General features: G+C 39.4%; 1 protein-coding gene across 1 annotated transcript in view; it reads right to left on the bottom strand.

The window, feature by feature from the left end:
- Positions 1 to 20,881, bottom strand: part of grb14 (growth factor receptor-bound protein 14) — a 29,325-nt gene extending 8,444 nt beyond the window's left edge. Inside the window, exons 1-5 of the mRNA XM_029458588.1 lie at positions 20,727 to 20,881; positions 16,116 to 16,321; positions 14,576 to 14,705; positions 2,051 to 2,207; positions 66 to 187 (exon numbers count right to left, since the gene is read on the bottom strand). Coding sequence (XP_029314448.1) covers positions 66 to 187; positions 2,051 to 2,207; positions 14,576 to 14,705; positions 16,116 to 16,297 — 591 coding nt within the window. The 5' untranslated portion in view covers positions 16,298 to 16,321; positions 20,727 to 20,881. The remainder of the gene's footprint in view (positions 1 to 65; positions 188 to 2,050; positions 2,208 to 14,575; positions 14,706 to 16,115; positions 16,322 to 20,726) is intronic.
- Between the last annotated feature and the right edge of the window lie 51 nt (positions 20,882 to 20,932).

Raw genomic sequence — 20,932 nt, 5'->3', positions numbered from 1 at the left:
ATAAATCGTGTGTATAAACCCATCACCATATATATCTACACAATATAAAGTTATCATAAACTCACCAGGGGTTTCCTGAAGAATTCATATTTAGCGAAATTCTTCCTAAAATACAGCCGGCAGTCTGAGTCCATTCCCCAGCCTGACAGCACCTCCATAACAGACTCATGGTCTTCAATGGTTCTCTCTAGTGAGACCAGAAGGAAATAACATAAATGACAGGATAACTTGTGTCTTAGTTCTCGATGGATAAAAGATGGAGGCCAAATAGAATCAGCTGTAATGCCAAACCAAAGTGAAAGGCATATTGCAAAGATGTCTGTAAAATATTTCCTGACAAGAGTTGTATTGCTTTACTTCGAGGCACAGAGGTTGATTATTAACCTTATATCAATGTGTAACTGGATCTGAATGACAGCGTGGCTCTCAAGTGAATCAGTACAACATGAACATTCATTATTTCCCAAAACTTGAAAAGAGAAAAAAAAAAGAAAATTGTTTCCATAAATTCAACAGACGGCCACGTGAAGCCGTTTCAACAACTTCAGGGAAAATACGTCATAAAACAAGTAACTATTCATGATTTACTGTAACTGGCTGATAACATAATTCTGAGAAATAACAGCGCTGCTTTGTAAATCATTTAATTGAATTAAACAAACATTTATAGATATAAACTCTTTGAGCGTTGTGTAAAAAAAGCAAACTTCAGTCTCCAGGCTACATACTGTGAAAAGCATGCATCTCTAAATGCTAAACTTTCTTCTGAATTAATGGGTTTTTAAAAAGGGTTATATTAGCTCAGGAGAATTTTGTCAAACCACAAAGGAGCATCTGATCCGTCAGTTTATCTGAAATAGTAAAACAACAAATATCTAAATTACATGTTGTTTTCACTGGAAAGCAAAAGACAACAATGAAAAATACATTAATGACTGGAACAGAACAGATGGAGGAATTATGCAATGTGACATCTTTAATGCAATCCTACTGTCCCCAGATCAGTTTTAATCCATCTCTGTTCAATAAGAACTACACGTTACGTCATTCATCCTCCATTCTTGAATGTAAATAGTAATGTGCCTTTAATATGCAAATACTTGCGTTACAGTATATGTTACATAGGTACAGCTAACAGGCACATTATTTGATGGATAATTGACGATCAATTCAAATGTTCCCTAACAGTTTGCAAAGCAAGCTCATTTTGTAAGAAAAGTAAACCCCTTAATGCCAATTCATGTTGATAAAGTGGGATTACTATTCCTTATTTCATGGGCTATTTGGGATTTATACATTAATATTACATACATACTGAATAATTTAAAACAAAAAATCAAAGCATTCGAATACCCAATTGAAAGTCCATTACCATGGCAACGGTCAAAGACGCTAGGCTGGTGGTGCTTTAGAATAATCAAATCAACATCATCAGGTATTTGGGCTTAGAAATGTACACCTCACAGCAACCTCTCACGCTGCCCGGCAAAAGCCATTCAGACAATACTCGTAGGGTGGAAAAGATATTATATTCAAGTGAGAGAAAATCTATAAACGCTAATGTAGAAGTAATTATCTTCATGCACTGCCCATCTCCTAATGCATTACCAATGGAGGATGGGAAATAATGATCTATGCAAGGAAGATATATAATTGATGTCTCACAGTGATTAAGACACAATCAGCACAAACATTAGTCCCCCTAATATTTTACAGGACGTGTTTGGGAAATTTGGTTTATGATTTCTCTTATTTAAACAGGGCTCTGTATCACTCGCGTACGCAGTATCTACACGTCACCACCCCACTATCTACTACCACTCCTCCCATCAAATCAAGCAAACCTCGCCCAGAAGACTAACAACCTTACTGTCACATGGTTAAAGCCATAACATACAGAGAATATAAACTTAAACTGAACTGTCTCCACATATTATCTTAGACTCTCAACGTTTTCAGATTTCATTAGGATATCGACCCCGCTAATATTTATATTCTCTAAAAAATAAATTAAAAAAAGATGCTAATATTACAGAAAACAATATTTTACCTATTCCCAGATGAGAGACGTGTTCAAAAAGAGTCCAGCTGTGGTCATCAATGCAGTGGTTCTTCAAGACAAACAGCTGGCATATGTCCCGGGCAGTGATGTCACTGGGAACCTCTACTGCTCTGCTGGTGTTATCTTCATTATACACTTTGATTACCTGCAACAGAAACTATACATTAACAACAATTTCAACCTCTCAGCAGAATGAAACTCTTTTGTTCAAGGTGTTGAGAGTTGGCTTGAAGTAATGCAACGGACAACATTCTGAAAATTAGAGGTGATGAAAGCCCTGCAAACAATGTGCAACGCATGTTCCAGGATGTAAATATTTGAGCTTGTGAAGAAAAACTGTGTAGAAATCAAAACACTAATGAATTCATCTGAAAGTGCAACTTACCCCCCCCCCCCCCTCCCCCTGTTTGGAGCCAAGCAGAATTCTGAGTTGGCTACTCAGCCATGCACAGGATTAAACACAGCATTGCAAAAGACAGCTTTTGTAAGTAACATAAAAACCTGCATCTCACAGCACTGCGAGCGTCAGCTGGTCTCTCTCTCTCTCAAAAGGAGGCAATTAAACAAAACTGGCACAGCACTGACACCATATATCTGTATTGCTGGGGCTTAATACCACATCACCTGCAACCTTTTTCCACCACTAAGCGTCAAGAAGCCGGAGATCAATCTGCTAAATCACTAGAGCCCATTTCAGACCTGCACCTTGTGACCTAGTAACATCCCTGTATCACTTTAAACGCAGCACTACTCTGAATTGAGAGTGTACGTTTACTTGAACGTCATGTATGGCCTTCTAAGATCCCTGTAAATAAATGATCTCAATCGTCATCTATCTCTTATGTACAAAGAGAGGTTTAATAAAGCGTGAAAGAGCCCATTTTAAGTTGTTGAGGAGAGCGATCTTATCATATCAAAAACATTTGTTATGGTTTCTTAGCGTAAGGAACATTAATGTAAAACTCACCTATGTCTGAATGACTAAATGCCATCACTTTAACAGAGGGATGAAGACAGCAATGCTATGTATACTCCTCATGTCTGAAAAGGGCTTAAGGGAAGGAGAGAGTCACAAGGCTCCAACCCCCTCTCCATTCACATTCACACGCCCATGGCAAGCAGAGCTCCCAGCATAATGCTCTGCAAGAGCCCACAGAGCAATCACAAAAGGTGCTGGTTAAATGTAATGCTAGTTGGGTCAACTCTGCCTAAAGTTGACAGAGGCGGGTGCGGAGAAAGGGGCACAGTAAAGACCGAATGAGTCTCTTTTCTTTTCTTTCAATGAGTGCCATTAGTAGTTTAAAGCCGGGGAGGGCGAGTCCGATTCCTTTTGTGGAGAGAAAGGAGGTCAGCGCTCTCCAGCAGGGCTGAGGTTTGAGTCCTCAAGGAGCCATCAGCAAATGGGAGCCTCCAGCAACGGCACCATCTCTCAGTGTGAACCATTTAGTGTTTAAATCAGCCCATTTGGAGCCTTACAAGACAAATACCTCGCTTGTGGAAGTCTCGTAAAAGACAAGAGCCTACAATAAACACGTTACTTCAGCATCCAGTGTTTTAATACACTGTAGTTAACTAATAATTATCAAAAAATCTATTTGAACCAAACCAGAGACAAAAACAACAACAGCTGGGAACTCTGGGAAGAAAAAAATAAAATCATTTAAAATAAACAGACCCTAGATCATAAAAAAGGGTTTAGTATTTGCTGCTGTGCTGTAACGACCTAGCCTGGGCTTCTGTTGAGCTGTGAGGAAGTGGGTTCCTGAGAGTTGGCCCAATCAAATCATTCAGGCATCACATTTCACCAGGAACAGGGCAGGGTTTGTCAGAGGGTGAAGAAACCTTTTTGGTGCATTAGCATTGCAGATGTACTTTATGTTTGCATTACTTAGCACGGACCGACTGAGAATAGAAGAGTTAGTTTCGTGCAAGTTTTAGTTTGGATGTTGAGAATATACGCGTGGACAATGAATGAACATTTTAAATTGTATCCGAACCTTGAAATGATTCCACTCAGACTATAGCCTGTAAACTCTTCCACACACACACACACACACACACACACACACACACGAACATGTTACAGGAGGAGGAGACAGGGAGGCTGCACAGTGTTAGTCAGCAAGATTTTATGTTATTGATTATATTGAGTGTTTCATAAAGACCTATGGCAACTCTGAGGGAGCAAATGTGCTGAGACGAAGACACTGTGCATGCAAACTGTTCCCCAGGTGCTTCACCAGTCCCAGCTTCAGGGCTTCACATAAAGGCATGTAGCTTCTATGGCCAAAAACTTTAACTTGTGTCACCGTTATATAACACATGAGCAGAAACACACCATCCCAGCATCATGCTGTGGGGTTGTGTCTCCGCAGTAGACCTAGAAGAAAACCTGCAGTCGGCTACATTCCCAATAATAAAGCATTGTTTACTGTCTACTTACTAAATATTTACACTGTATTTAACTATTTAAATGACGTCCACGTGAAGTGAACATAGACAGATGGAGTGAGTTAGGGGCATGGTGGAGTGTAACACATGCTCCTTGTGCTTTACCACCATGTTACCTCTGCTGGAGAGGATCGACACCAGAGCCACACACGCAGAGCAGTTTCCTGTGTGCCGTCTCCATGGTTACTATGATAGTATTTTGTTTTTGGAACATTTGCATAATTATCACCAATTATTTGATGTGAAACAATGGGTGTTGGTCCTAAGGCACCAAAATGGTGCTCTCGGGGTTTGCCATCAAAAGCTCAATTTAAAAGTGAGTCTTTTAAATTTGAATCCTGCTCGGCACTTTGTTTTAGATTCACTAACTCCGGAGAAGCCCGAGTCATGCACACACGTACCACAGGTTGTTTTCAAACATAGAAAATAATTCATTCTGAAATCACAAAACACTGTTTTGTATATAAAACATACAGGATTTTACATATTATGTAATGTATGTAGGCATTTGAACTTCAAAATATAATGAAAATGACATATTTACACAGTGCATACTGTTTACAATATAGATAGGTCTAATAATTAGAATTACACAGCTGTAATTACCACAAACTAATCATTGCATCATTATGCACACATTTTCACTCTAGTTAATTGAAAACATTGAGTGGAAGGTATTGTTAATCATTGGTAAAGAGTTTTAATGAGTGGCCAGGCAAGGTAGCATGTTGTGTAAATGTCTGCCGTCTTTATCAGTGAACACAGAGCTGCATTCATCCACAAGTATCCCTGATCCAAATGTACACACACTGTACTTTCACCTGAACAGCATTCATGTCCGCCTACGTTATGTCAATCAAGTACACCTTTTCTGTTGCAACATGCCAAAATAAAGAATGCTTCCTGGAGAGTTACTTCTCTGTGAGCTTATTTAAAAAAAAAAGGACAAAAAAGCAAAGCAAATGGGCTTCAGCTGTAAAGATCTGAGTTATTTTAGTGAAGTCTTTTGAAATGTGACTGCTACATGAACTAAGTGATGGTATAAAAGCCAACCTCACTGGGAGACACATTGGACAGCAATTCATTTTCTCAAAAGTGCATCTAGAATGTGTGGAAAGGTTCATTTTTATCAGATTATGACAACCTATATTATATAAGCACCATAAGGAGCACCGTGTTTGCTTCTGTTTGGTACTTGGTTGAGCTTGATTTTAGTCTTTAACTTTATTCTAAGGTACTTTAAAGCTCACCACCCAGATGAAATCTGCTCAGACCACTTTCAGCACTGGTGACACAGTCAACATCAAATTATTATCACAGCTCCCACACAATACAGTACTGTTAGCTTAGTAAAAACAGCAGAGCAAACATATGAAAATGTTTGCCTCCTCCAACTCGCAGACGCAGCAAATAGTGAAACTGCTTGGTGCTACAATGTATCCTGCTGTAGCCAGAAACTGTTTAAAAACAGTTGTGGAGGAAAGGACCCGGTCAGCTAGTAGCAGAATATCCTCAAATCAAATGATATCAGTATTCATGAGTTTAAAACAATCTCATAACAACATATGGGCTGACATGAACGAAAAAACATTCACGAAAAAGAGACATTTTCAAGTGGGAAGAAATAAACTTGGTGGAAAAACAGTTAAATGTTTTGAAATTAACAAAATCTAAACTTTGGGATTTACTCCTCCAGCATTATACAGTACAGTATACTTACGTATACTCATATACACTGTATGCGATTGGCTGATATTGGCCAATCATACCAATTTATCAGTCAGGCTCTGTTGCTGCAAGCGAGTGCAACGACACAGTTGATTTGCAGGGCTGCATCTCAGAGGTGAGGAGTAAAGCGGGGGGTTAAAGCAACAGAACATAATGTGCTGTGTTACAAAGACCTTTCAATGAAAAGCAGAAAAAAAAAACTGTTTGGAAAAGGCAGAGTAAATCCAGACATTGACTATGCAGAACTACATATAGTCGTGTTGAACATAAACTCCTCTATTAGACCTTCTTATCTCAAGGACAGGACAGTGTGAGCCACTTTGCCAATTAGACTGCTCCGGTTTAACCTTGAACTGCACTCCCACAGCTGCAGCTCTATCACGCAGCGCTGGTGAAGAAGTGGCCTCCAGCCTCGTCTAAAGAAACCATTGAGAAATGTCCTCCCATCTCCTCAATGTAACAACACTCAAACAACTGACAGTGCCAACCAGGTGCTATTCACACCTACAGCTAATGGCTCCCAAATATTAGCTAATGCTCTGGGAGACAGAACGGGACCAACTGAAAATGCAAAGTAATATGGAGAATGCTATTTGCTTTCCAGAGCGTTCAGCAATGAGGAGATTAATTACAACAGCAGACAAATGTTATCAGGCAACACAGATAAGCATGCTGGAAAGCTAGTAGCTACTTTACACAGTAAACATGATTCCGTTGAGCTGCTGCGGTCTTACCTAAAAATAAATACAAATTATGGGGCCAAATTTATTTTCCACAGTTTGTTGCGATTGGATCTGCACAACATATTTGACTAAGAGATAGAAAAGATACTTGATGTGTCTCGATCCCTCTGAAACCCGTGTTATCATTAGAACATTGCACCTATGCAGCTGTGTGCCTTCATAACACCATATTTATCTCACGCTATCTATATGGTTCACAAGAAGGTGCCATATTCGTCACACAGGTCCACAATTCATTGGACATTTCAGCCTGCCCGATGGTTTACATTCCAGGTGGCCCCTGTCTGTAACAAGCAATTACATTGTTAGTATGATATGCAGTTTAACCCCCCCACCCCCATGTCAAAGTAAACTATAAGAGCAAGCTATCAAAAGATGGAAGGTAAGAATCTATAAATCCATAAGAAACAATGGAGCAGTTTCAAAGGGGAGCAGGAGTACAAGAATTAACATTATATTGTTGTTGGACCGATGTTTGCATGAGAACGAACCCACTCTTGGAAGTCAAAGAAGCAACGCCACAATCAGACTTCTTCAGCATTTATATTCCGTATCAAAGTTAACTAAACATTTTACATTTCAGACTGAGAGCCGTCTACTCTCTGGGTTTAAAACATAATATTTTACCATCAAATGACAAAAGATTCATTCCAAGAAAAGTGCTCCACAAGAACGTGTGCTAGCATTTTTGAAGAACCCAGTGTGAATCCCAGAGAAAATTCAGTTCAAACAAGTAGCAATAGCACAGAACACAGTTGTACGTATGCGTTTTAGTATTTTTTATAGCATCTTTTATAGATTTTTATTGTAATCTTTCTATTCTTTATTAATGTTTTTGACTCTTGCAGTACATTTTATTTCCTCTCAATATGTTTCTTGTCTGCACCAAACCCCAAGGCAAATTTCTTGTAAGTGAATAACTTGGCAATAAATCAGATTCTGATTCTGATGGAACAGGCAAACTATTGAGAACAGAATATGAACATGTTTATGGAGATAAAAAACTCTGGCAAGTTGCACACATAGTGAGCACTAAAGAATGCTCACGAGGTTGGAGCTCATCCAGCCGTATCTAAAAAAGACGGCTTGAATATAGAACGATCGGCAAACATGAACAGAAAGTAGCGCTTCACTAATACAGAGGAAACATGTTTAAAAGACAGTACAGAGGAGATCCATGTAAGAATTCCTACCCGCTTCTGCAGACAAAGTGGTGTGATGGCAGGCAAGGTGACTCTTCTCGCATGGAAATTCATGCTTCTGCCTTAGGTGCACAATTAACGTTTTTAATTGTGTGACAAATAGCCGTTTATAGTAACTGAAATTAGGGATAATGAACAAATGGTAGTTCTAGTAATAATTAATAATATAGCACTTAATACAGAAAAGCTTTTACTACATGGTAACCTTTCTGAAAGCTATAGAAAAACTTTTAAGGTGACATCCCTCAAAGTGTGAGAAACTAAGTCCTGTTGCCTCCCCACAACACAAACTCCTCCTTTGTCCTTGGGGTTGTAAAGGCCGTTTCCTTTTCTCTCCTTTTAGAAAGGCAGTTCCAATAAACCCAACTGGAAAAAAAGGAAGATTTTCTTTTTTTTTAAAAAGGCAAGGCCTAAAAAAATGCTACTGTATCAGTGTACTGTGTTGGACTCAAAGTAACACATTTTACCCAACAATAATGAGAAGCTTTCCCAGAAAGTCCATGTATGATTGTTGTTGCTTAATTTGAAGCCAGACACAACACAGCTATGTTTAGTCTCAGACATAAAATACACCTCACTTAACATTCATAAGCATATTCATGAAAATGTTGTATTAATGTATAATTTTAGGCGTGCTGATATTAGAAGTGAATATGGGCAAACTGACCTTTAAACAACCCACAGTTTAATAACCTTTTAAATACTGAAAAACTACAGAGTGTACAGGGGTAAGGAAAAATGGTGTGTTCTTGCGGGACTGTCTCTTCCTGCACCTCATTAAAACGGACGCGTTAGATCTACATCAGGCCTCAGATTATTAATGTATCCTTATAACTTTGCATTCATTCAATATTATTTTAGTCTTTTAGTCTCGACAATGCCACGCAATGCCATTTAAGTGCTTTGAGAGAAAGAGAGAGAATTAGGTCTTACCCCCACAGCCTCAATTCATAACCCACATCTGTTTTACTGTTCGACTAGACAAAGAGGCTTTGTGAATATGAGTGTGCCATCTTTATAAGACACGCCTATTTTCAAGCCTCAAGTCTTTACCATTAGAGTATTAAAAATTCAAAATCAATGTCAAGTAAAACAAATTTTAAAAGGTTGAATTATAATTAGGCCAAAGACACTTTTAAAGTGTTTTCCTCTAGTTTAACATATTAAAATGCACCTAACTTTCCACTGGTACTACATGGAGCTATACTAGAGTTAGAGTAGTCATTTGAGAAATTACAGTAAGCACAAGTATCAACACTTTTCCTTATTAGTATTGTGTGTGTGTGTGTGTATATATATATATATATATATATATATATATATATATATATATATATATATATATATATATATATATATATATATATATATATATATATATATATATATATATATATATATATATATATATATATATATATATATATATATATATTAATCATGGTGTGAAAGCTGCTTAATGTGAATATTTTTGGGTCACTCAGTAAGCCAGAAGTGAGTCCTAGAGGCGACCTGATAGTTGAGTGACTAGGGCGCATACCACATGGGTGCAAATGCCCTGAGCAGCGAGTCCACGGTTAGATTCCTGGCTGGCTGGACTGTTTGCTGCATGTCATTCACCTACTGTCTTTCCCCACATGTCCTGACTCTCTCCACTATCCCTATCAAATAACAGCATAAAATGGCAATTAAAAAAAACCCTGGAACCCAAAGAGGTAGAGCAGCAATGTTGCAAAACTTCTCTGTCACCGAAACCTTGCAAAGCTATCGTAAAAAGCCTGTAAACTGCGTTTCTATATGTGCATGGGACTATATTGCTTTAGTCTCCTCACCAGCACCAATCATTGTCCTCTAGTTTAACTCACTAAAACAGACAGGAGGAGAAGAACCTCCCACAACAGGCTTCATGTTTATCTGGAAACATGGCCCAATGACTTGCGAGAGTGCAGACAAGTAGACGCTGCTAGTTATCACACAGCTAAAATGAATTGGAATTAATGGAGCCAGAATGATAACAGAGTCTCCACAACTCCCATAACAAAGCCAGCCCCAGACAGATTGTCCTTGATCACGGGTTGGTTCAATCAAGACCCTTTTGCAGGCTCTGTCAAAGTAACAAGACAGCAACCAGAGGTGCAGTGGTGCGTATATGAAGGTATGGAGTGTATGCCCACCTCTGGGCAGGGGGATTCACGTTATAGTATATCTAAAAAAACAGGCAGAGATACTGATTTAGAGAACTGTATACAAGTATCAATCTTGCAGAGAAAATACGCAACCTCATGTCCACAGACTGTATACAAGGAGCGGACATAGTTACCGTGACGCACCCATCGGTTTGTGGACTACGGTTTTGAAGCTTTGAGTTTGCCATTTTGGCCGTCGCCATCTTGGATCTCTGGAACCAGAAGTTACACGAGAGGGCGGAGCTAAGCATGACTTAAAGCTGACTAAGATATTTTTAGGCAAAGGAATGAAGACTATGTGCTGACGTTACACAGCATGACTCCTAATCCTAACTCATCAGATACTCGCAATATACTATTGTTTATAATGTTCTTGTCAGTGTTCAATGATATAACACATGCTGATTTAAGTTTATAAAATACAATTGATTCATAAAAAGGTATGGCTTCAGCATTGCTCTGTTTGTTCAGTAAGCAGCTTTCTGATCAATTATTAAGTAGCTGAAGGGAGAGAACAAGAATAAATGTTTTATATGTATTAAGTGTGACCCTGAGGACTACATTACATCTGCTGTAGTGGAGAGGCTGAAACTCAGAGTGAAGAACATCGACATGCATGTTGCATCTGAAATAACATCTATATAGGGGCAGGCATTTCCTCTGCGACATATGGCTGAACTGAACACTCAACACCGTCTGGACGCAGACTGCCCGTGTGCTTCAAAAACTGTTTATGTTGCCATTGTATCATAAAGATACGCCAGTTCTTCCATGATGTTACCAGGGCTGCAACTAACAATTATTCTCACCATCGATTAATCTGCCGATTATTTTATCGATTATTGATTAATCTTTGGGTCTATAAAATGTCAGATAACAGTAAGAAAATGTCCATCCCAGTTTCTCAAACTCCAAGGTGACATCTTTTAATGCCTTGTTTTGTCAGTCCAAAAGCCAAATATACTTAGTTTAAAATTATATAAATCAGAGAAAAGCAGGAATTATGCGATTTGAGAGGCCGAAAACAGCATTTTCTGCAATTTTGGCATGAAAAATTACTTTAACGATTAAATGGATTATCACCATAGTTGGCAATTATTTTTCAGTTGACCAACTAATCGCTGCAACTCTAGAAGTGACGCTAAAAGTCATCTTACACTGCCCTTTTTAACAACATCAACATGGAATTGTAGCATGGCAGACTTCTCAATCCTACACATATTTACAGCATCATCATGCCGTGCTTAATTTTTAACTCTTGCGATTACAAATGGGAACTTTTTCTTAAGGTGAAGGATTTTTACAAAATAGTTGTACGTCTCAAACATCTGAGGTAGTTTAGGAAACATTCTGACTTATTCATCATGCAAACCGATCCGAGTTGTCTACTTTACGTATAACAATGCATTTTCATGTAACTGACAACACATTGACTTTATAGGCTTTTAAAAATGTATTTATTTGGAGGCTGTTAGGTTTCTTATTGACATAATGTGGCAGTCATAACTTGCTCATGTCGTTATTGAAATGTAGCATGAAACTGAAACGCAATGCTAATAGGCGGATCTGATAAACCAGTTTCTCACGAGTGAAATAGCTTTAAAGCCTGCGTAAAGCAAAGCGATGTAAACTTAGCGAAGTCATTCAAATCCACTGCTGCAAAAAACATGGCCAGCTAAACACTGACTTTTTTTGATATGCCACATCGACAGACGCCACTGCCATTTTTCTAGCCTGCTCTTTATATAATCTAAGCCTGTCCTTAGTATAAGATTATCATTTCCAGATAATTGTAACTGATGGGAAAATGACTACCCAAAAAGACACACTGGGAAGCTCAATAGACAATTTTCCTTCATAGAAAAGTTAGAAGGATGGGTGAGGGGAAGGACTTGCAACTGCACAATGATGTCATTGGTTTCTTGAGTGCTACTGAAAGAAGGTCATAACCCTGTGACATGAGGATTGTGACACAAAAACAGCTGTTCACTCCGACATACTCCCTTTGTCTGACCAATCCCGCTGCTGAAAAGACAAAGTGAGAGGCTGTCAGGCCCATGAGGTGCAGGCACAGGCCTCATCAGCGAGATACATAAGGAGCACTTTAAGATTTGCTTACAAGGACGCCACATTGTTGCAGAGTGAGGTCAACAGGGTGTCATATTGCTCCTTTACTGAGAAACTTGAGGATTAGTCATGCATTTATCAAAGAAAATGCCAAATCTGTGCAGATCCCTGACCTGAATTCACAATAGGCTGGTGAGAGCACTGGAGAATTGGCAATCACGCCGTAATTTTCTGATGCGAAACCTTGAATTGAGTAAGGATGGAATAGAGTAGAAGGGCTCATGTGAGAATTTGTATATCAAGTGGAGACACTTCAGTGTTCGATAATCAAAGTACACCTACCCCAATGTGTGCAGAGGAACACAAACCAATTTAAGTATACTCTTGTGCCCCATATACTACTAGTACAATGAAAGCATCTGAAAAAAACAATGACAAAAACTCACAACTTTATGTATTCTGTATTTTTTCATTCTCAGCATGAAAGCAACACATGAGCACAGAGAGGTCTAATACTGCTGATAGTCCTTGGTAACTGCTGAGCTCTATAATTTCAAGCTTTCCTATGAGTCATTGCTTTTAGCTGCCCCCTGCTGCTACACATACACACACACACACAAATACACACATACCACAAAGATACTGAAAAACCTGAAATCAACTTCAGCATACAGTGTACTGTAGGGACCCACATCCAGGAAATATCTAGTGGTTGACAAACCAGACAAATTTAACAGCCCTGGAAAATGTATAGACAAAATCCATTTTGAAACCCATGCACTTTTGAAGCAGACCCATAATTGTTAGCTTTCCAACATAATGAATGTGCTCCCTTTTTAGAAGTTGGCAGTAAATTTTGTATAAACGCACAAATCAACAACAGATCACAGGGTCATATTAAGTAATATTTTGCCGTGCATAATAATTAATTTTCATCCTGATTCAAACTCATTGGTTGAGAGAGAGAGAGAAGTAAATATAATAAAGTTGTGCATCACCTGCAGTATGTCTGTGCAATGCGTTTATTAAAATTAAGAAATTGTTAGATTGTAGGGCCAAACAACAAAAACTGGAGAAAACTTTCCAAAAGTACAAGGAATGCATGAAGCAATGCGTTTGTCTGCTCGAACATAAGCTGCAAACGTTAATATGCCCAGCTTACCAGCTTACTACCAACAGTGATAACTTCCAAAGCCAATGAACACATCATTAACCATTCAGGACCAACATATCCGCCGTGTGGGAGCCAAGAACCCTTTACAGGTTTCTGGTTTATAAACGAGTCCGCCAACAATAAAGTCTGCTGGCGTCAATTGTAATTTCAGCCGACAACAGTCATGTGTTAGCAATGAGAAACCTTTTAACTACTTCTGTGCGAAATCAAAGACCCATTGTTTCCACAGCTACTATAAAATTATATTTGAGTGATAAATCTGTCACGGTTATCATTTTCAACTGCATCTTTGCCCATGCTAGACAGAGTAATTAAGAAGGGCGGGGCTTAGCAAACGGTCAGGTGGTGACAAAAGTAAGAAGAAGGAAAAAAAGAAAACTTAACTGGAGATCTAGATAGGAGTGAATGCTTTTCCAGCAACAGCAGGTACTTCCCCACATTAAGAGCATTACACACCACACACCCTGTGCTAAAACAAATGTACAAGAGCTACTGTTGGGCGCCAAGTCAGGTATTTCCTGGGTAAACTTTCCAATCAAATTTTAAATGCAATATCTACAGGTGGTGTCAGACATCACATGCATTTTAACCATTTCTACGTCGTTTAGTTGCCCCTGTATGTAGTTACAAACCTAGGTTCTCTAAAGTAGCAACATTGTGTGTGGGGGATTATCTGAGTGTGCCGACAGCATTTTTATCTCATCACTGCAACTAATCTACATACTCACACAACTGCTTCTACCATCCATAGGCCAACATGTAACAATGCATTTATGTAAATCTAAGTATGTCCTGCAGTTGTTTTTCTGGCACTTGTTCCAATTAAAGTTAGCATGACTAACAGTATGTTAGCTTGAGGTAGCACATGGAAACAGTTACAATAGAGGCCTTTTATATTTCTTCAAATAATATGCCTCTTTGTGGCACCAACACCCCCCTAGTACTGTAAATGGAACACTCACCTGAGTTGCACTACTTTTGGTCCATGGTAATAAACATTCAGAAACAAGGGGGGAGAGGGTTGAGGCAATAAGCTCAGGGAAAGGGTTTGGAACAGGGGAAGAGACTGACTCCTCTCCCTCTTTATTGCTCCTAAAGGACAAAACACAGAGAGAGAGAAAGAAACAGATGCTGCATAAAATGTGGCAAACATTGGTCAAATCTAATTTCAAATTTGAGGGTCAAAGGGACAGAGGATCGTATGCTGTACATATTGCAAAGCCCCCTGAGGCAAATTTGTGATATTGTATAAATAAAATTGACTTGCTTGTCTTGAATTTTATATGATATACCAGTTTTCAAAAGTCAAAAGTATGGCAGGCAGATTTTTTGGGCAATGTGTAGAAATGATGCACACATTTACAATATTCTATTAGCTTTTATGTTAAAGCAATAAAAAAAACCATGCTTCCATAGTGCCTTTTGGGTTGAACATCACTCACTTAAAGTATCAGTTATATTCATGCAGAAGCTTCAGTGAAATGTTAGATCAAGCAGATACATCATTTATTGTGTGGTATTGCAAGAAACTTAATACAAATAATGAATAATGTAATGAGTGTAAGAGTTCAGACTGTAACATCATAATAATTTGACTTTATGCTCGACTGATTTTAGAACGTGGAGCTTAGAAAGATGTTACACCACAGTGCTGGTTTCTGTGTAGCGCGTGTCCCATGTAGAGGAATTCTGAGTATAAATGACGCAGGTGATAAACTGACAGAAACACAAGGCTGTCTCTGCATGGACTCCTCCTGCTCTCAATTACAAGACGACACACCCTACTCACCATCAGACATTTGATAAGATAATGCACTGCACATGTGAGCTTCCCCCTGATTTTACCACTACAATAGTCGCTAACAGAAACAAGTAATCGCTTGAACTGCTTAATAGAAGAAAGTAAGCTATATTACAAATCAAAAAGAAGAATGATCCATGAGTCATGAGGCATTTAACATGTCCTTATAGTGAACTAACATCTGAATCAATCAGAAACAAACTGTTAACAGATAATCTACAATACCATATTCAATTATCATCAGGATATGGGAAGAAAGAATTAGATTGCAGCACACTTGCAGAAGAAAGGGCCTAAGTTTCTGAAAGGTGCCGTTCTCTGACTGACGCTTTCTTTACTGCTCTGTAAACACAGCAGTTACTGAGTTACTAATTATCTCCCACAAACTAACAGGTGCTTGATTTGATTCCAGGTCTTTAACTGCACTGTTGAAATAGTACATTACTCTCCATTGACAGCTGCGTTTGGGTCGAGCCAATTGTGTTTACAGGTACAAAGTCTACACAACAGCTTTCAAATAGACCTCCATGTCTCACTCACTCCAGCTAATACAAAGAGTGTACTATTCTTCTGCAGGGCAGCCAACGTGCAGAGTAGAAAACACTACTTTTAGTTTTAGTGCAACTACATATTTTTTTTAATTGAATCCTATAAAACAGACTGGTTTCATTCATGGAAAGTGCAAAATTAATGAGTCATACCTGTTCCCCTTGCAGAGCGTAGTCCTGATCTTCTGAGCATTTGGTGTTGGAGCTCGCAAAGGGATGAGGGCTGGGCTGGGAAAGCCACTCACATTACCCTTGCCACTCTGATAAATCTCTGCTTTGTCTCCGAGGCTTCCAGAAGTGTGTATTCCGTCCAGTGTGTTATTCATATCACTCATGTGGGCCGGCTAAATCCAAGGCATCTAGAGCAGAGAGAAGAGACAAGCTGTTGGACTGGATCGGTGCAGAGCACAGTTAAGAGCAAGCTGGCTGGCGGGGCTCCTCTGCTCACAGCTCAGCAGAGCACACACACACACACACACACACACACACACACACACACACACCAAAGTCTCTCTGGCTCATCTGCTGCCCACGAGGTTGACCCAGTGGGGCAAAACGATCCCTCCTACCCAAACATGATCCACCACAATAAAGATATTTTTAACACAATGACTCCCAAAGCAGCCATCCTTGCTCTGACACAGTAGTGTACTAATAATCTCCTAATTTGTTCAGCCTCAAGTCTTTTGTTAATATTGTTGCTTAAATTTCCCTGCTTTTGTTTTTGATATAGCTCCGTTTACAACCTGGAAGGCAGAGCATGTGCACACAAAGCACTCTTACTGTACACGAAGGGGGTGTCTTTAGCTCAGTAATGAGTCTGTGAGGGCTGCCAGTACTATAAAACAAACTGTTCTTTTGTCATGGACTTCGCACTGTGATCCAAACTGCACTTTAAACTTAGAGCACTGTAGAATGCATGTGGTTGTACAGAGTAGCCAGGCCAGCAGATTGGTTGTGTTGTGGGCTGTGTCATTCAGTGACAGGCTCCATGTGGGGGATGGTTTGGATGATAGCATCTTTCGGAAAGGTAATGTGTAACAGAGTCTGACCAGGGGAGGACAGGCTACTGGAGATACAGACCAACAGGCAGCATAGGGTTAAAGCAATACCTCACTACATTAACAGACGACACGGCTAACTTAATTACTTTGGTAAATATGACAAGCTGATGCAGTGGTCGAATCCCAGTTGTTTTTACCTTCAAAAAGGGAAGAAATAGAGTAAGGAAACAGTTCAATGTTGCATTTCAGAATGATCCTGAATTTCATATTTCTGAATGTGTGTCTTTTGTGTGGTTTAGCTTTATTCTCATAGGAAGACGTTTGCTACTGGGAAATGTTTTGCTAGGAGATGGAAATCAGACTGATCTGCATGACCTGTGTCTTTCTGTCTACATTAATCCACTCTCTCTGATCCAATCCATGCATCTGTCACAATTACAACGCTCTACATCGCTTGGGTTGCCTTTAAACCCAAGTACTATTATGTGTACTTAAAAAGCATACCATGAACATGAGAGAAACAGCTGATCCCCAGACAACTCTGCACATCGATGTGCAAGTGGTTCTCCGGCTTAAGAGGTAAAAACCAGACCAGTCAGTATTATGTGTTGGAGAGCAGAGAGCAGTAGGAGATGGGGGAGGTAAATGGTTCTGCTGAGGTCCAACGGTGGACTGACACAAGGACAAGAAACCCCAGGCAGCATGAGAGGGCCAGAAATAACCCATAGCCTGGAACACATTCTTTTGGTATCAGTCAATGCAAATGCTAATTACATTGGTGTAGGATGAATGCCAAATCTATTTCAGGGACTTAATAACAGCGTTTCACATAACTTTAAGACACAGGTTGTTGTTGTTTTTTAGCAGAATTACTGCTAAGGGAACTTAAAAAAAAAATGTTTAGCTTGACCTATCAAACAGGCAGATGTCTTTGTATTACTGTAATAAAGTAAAATTATTATTTTATTAATTATTATCCTCTCATATAAGTTGGACTGATGATTGATTGTCCTTGTCAACTTAACACCCTCATTTACTTGCAACATTGTTTCTGCCTCCTTGTTTGCTCTTGTGCAAGCATGCTATAGTATTATGCAGTAAAACGAAAACAAATTAAAAAAAAAAAACCTTGAAAGATGTCAGGTCATGGCTAAAATAATGTATATGGACCAACTGGATATGTTTTTATTTTGTACTGTATTGCATTTTGGTATTAGTATTTTGCACATTGTATTTTTTTTTTCATTAAATCATCATTAAATGAGTGGGGGCAGTTTTGGCTCCATGGTAGTTTTGCTAAGCGCCAGAAATGACATCATGGACACAGACTAATTGGTCTAATGAGGCCCTGGTTGCTGCCAATGACCCCTTATCAGCTCAGCTTTCAGTGCCACAGCAACAAGAGTGCATCCACTTAGTTTGCTGGGCTGCCAAAGTGCTGATTGCCAGGTTTATAAGGTTTTTGTAGTAAAGACAGTATTCCCACAGCCGTTTATAAATATGATTCAGATATTTTTCCTTTAAAGAAAAGAAAAATGGGGAAGCACTCTACTCTACTCGTCACCGCCTCACTTCTGCTAAGGCCATCCTGCAGGCCTCCCCTCAGCAGAGCAGGGACAAGGAGATGGTGGACACCGGATATTCCAGCTTGCTATCCAGTTGGCAATAGTGGCCAACCACCTGCGGCTGCTGGGTGTGTCCTGATCACAGCTGTAAAAACAGGTAAGACCTCTGTATCAGCCAAGCGGTTATATCTGGTGAAAAAGAAACAATCTCAACAGCCATAGGCTATGTTATGGCACATGCTGCATACCTGCCGTCCACCACAAAAACATTGAAGATGGGTGCTCCATTAGTACCATAAGTGACTGTTTTGATCATCCATTTCCCAAAGCAATCTGTCAGCATTTTTTTGCTTCCAATCTATCCCTACCATAGTTCAGCCAGCTCCCCCCCAATCTAGAGGATCTCATTACCACCTTGTCTCCTACTGGGGATGTTCTCAACCCACAAATAAGGAGGACTGAGTCACAGCAGGAGGGGTTGACTCATGTGTGGCTCCCCTCCCCTCTCCTTGACATCATGAGCCGAACAGTGGAGGAAAGTGGAACTGCTGACAGGGACTCATGCTGCAGTTGTCATGTTGTCTCGATTCTTTAAACATGTTGTGTAAAGCACTTTGAAATGCCTTGATGAAATGCCCTACATAAATAAACGTGCCTTGCGAGATTCTTGTATGGTTCTGATCATTCTGGCTGCCAAAATCATAATTGTAAGCGGAGATGTCTGACTCTAGACAGTTTTTTCAGTACAAGGAAGTACTGTCAAACACATGATTGTTGATAGGCATGGTTTATGTTGTTTCTGTGGCTTTGAGAGAGTAAAAAAGGTGTGTGCTCTACTATTATAGTAGTATACCTCAGACAAAATATTTCATGCTAAAGAACATTATGAGTTTAAGTCAAGCTACAGCTGTCCAATTCAGCTCGATGCACTCGGTCCATCTAATGCAAGGTTACTACATTTGTGCACTCTTTCAGCTGGCTTATGTGGAATGCAATGGAGTGAAAGCAGCTGTTGGAAACTACAGGGAGAGGGTGGTTGGGTTAACACTTGTGCTGCAGCAGCTTCTTTACACACAAAACCCACGATAGCCCATTTATATTGCGAGACACCACTTGCAAGAATTCAAATTGTGTATTCTGACTTGCTAAGTGGCTGCCATTTATCAGGACAAGCTAGGACAACTGAATGTTTTCCAGTGAGTGGTCCTGATTTTAAAATGCTGAAAATGTCCAAAGATAAGCTATGTTGATCTTAGACGGTATAAACTAGATGTGATACAGTACACATGTCATTTTCCCTTCTTGTTTTGAGAACAGCAATGTTGATGTAGGCCCTTTGGTGACATGGCATCTAATATGAAAATCTAATTACATACCGTCTAAGGTCAAAATGTCCTAATGTCACTGAGGACCACAGGATGTGATATAAAAAGTTAATAGTTTCAGTCAATGCCATTTTCAAACATGTCTTTATAACAGTAATGAGGAAATGTTTTAAAACTACGCATGTTAAATTAATTGTACATAATGAAAAAATATGCATGCTATTTAAATTAAAAAGAATGAAATGTGAAAAGTCAAACGTAATATATTTTGCTCACATTGTTTGTCCTTTTTTCGTTTAAGTTTAAGCACATGGAAAACAAACGTTAGCAGACGTTGTACTGTATAAAACATACAGAATTCAATACTTTATTTGACGCCGTTATGAGATATGTCATGGTATTGTTAGGAAGTAGCCTATAGAGAACAGTTGGGACGATGTTAACTAAATTATTGCATCGGGGAGGTTTGCATACTCGTATATTTTAATAAGAAACGTGTGGGATAAAGCACGACCGTGATATGAACTGTTAGATATCATTGCTAAGTTTTTACTACTAACCGTTGAGAAATGCCAAAGTCAGGGAAAGTTACTGTCCCGGTGTCCAACTATTTCGAGAACGACGACTTTCTTGCTGTAACTTAACGCTACATTTTGCTAGAATTCTTCAAAGTGACTGGTTTTCATTACAATTCAATAAACCTGCAAACGTTCAACAACAAAGACGGAAAACGCACGGTGCAAAGCGAAGCGTCGCAGTCCTTAGACTACTGCTGCTCCCTTGTACACCAGCTAGAACCGACTAAATAACCCGTTTGAAATGTGGACTTTCCCCCCCTCCCTTCTCTCTTTTTCCTCCAGCTGTTCCTACCTTGTGCCTCTTCAAGTGGAGTCTCCAATTCAAACCTTGAAAGCTGTTCTTCATATCGCTTCTCCTGTGAGAAACGAAGCTCACTGTTCACACGTGTAGCACAGGTGCTCTACTGTAACGTGCCCAACAGGACGTCACACACTGATCACGTTTTACCTGTTGTGAATAACAGGCCGTATTCAACGGGATGTGAGTTCAGCAGTTTA

Source organism: Cottoperca gobio, chromosome 21 (genome assembly GCF_900634415.1).
Source record: "Cottoperca gobio chromosome 21, fCotGob3.1, whole genome shotgun sequence".
Taxonomy (NCBI): domain Eukaryota; kingdom Metazoa; phylum Chordata; class Actinopteri; order Perciformes; family Bovichtidae; genus Cottoperca; species Cottoperca gobio.
The sequence above is the reverse complement of the archived record's forward strand: the minus strand, read 5'-3'. Positions and strand labels throughout refer to the sequence as shown.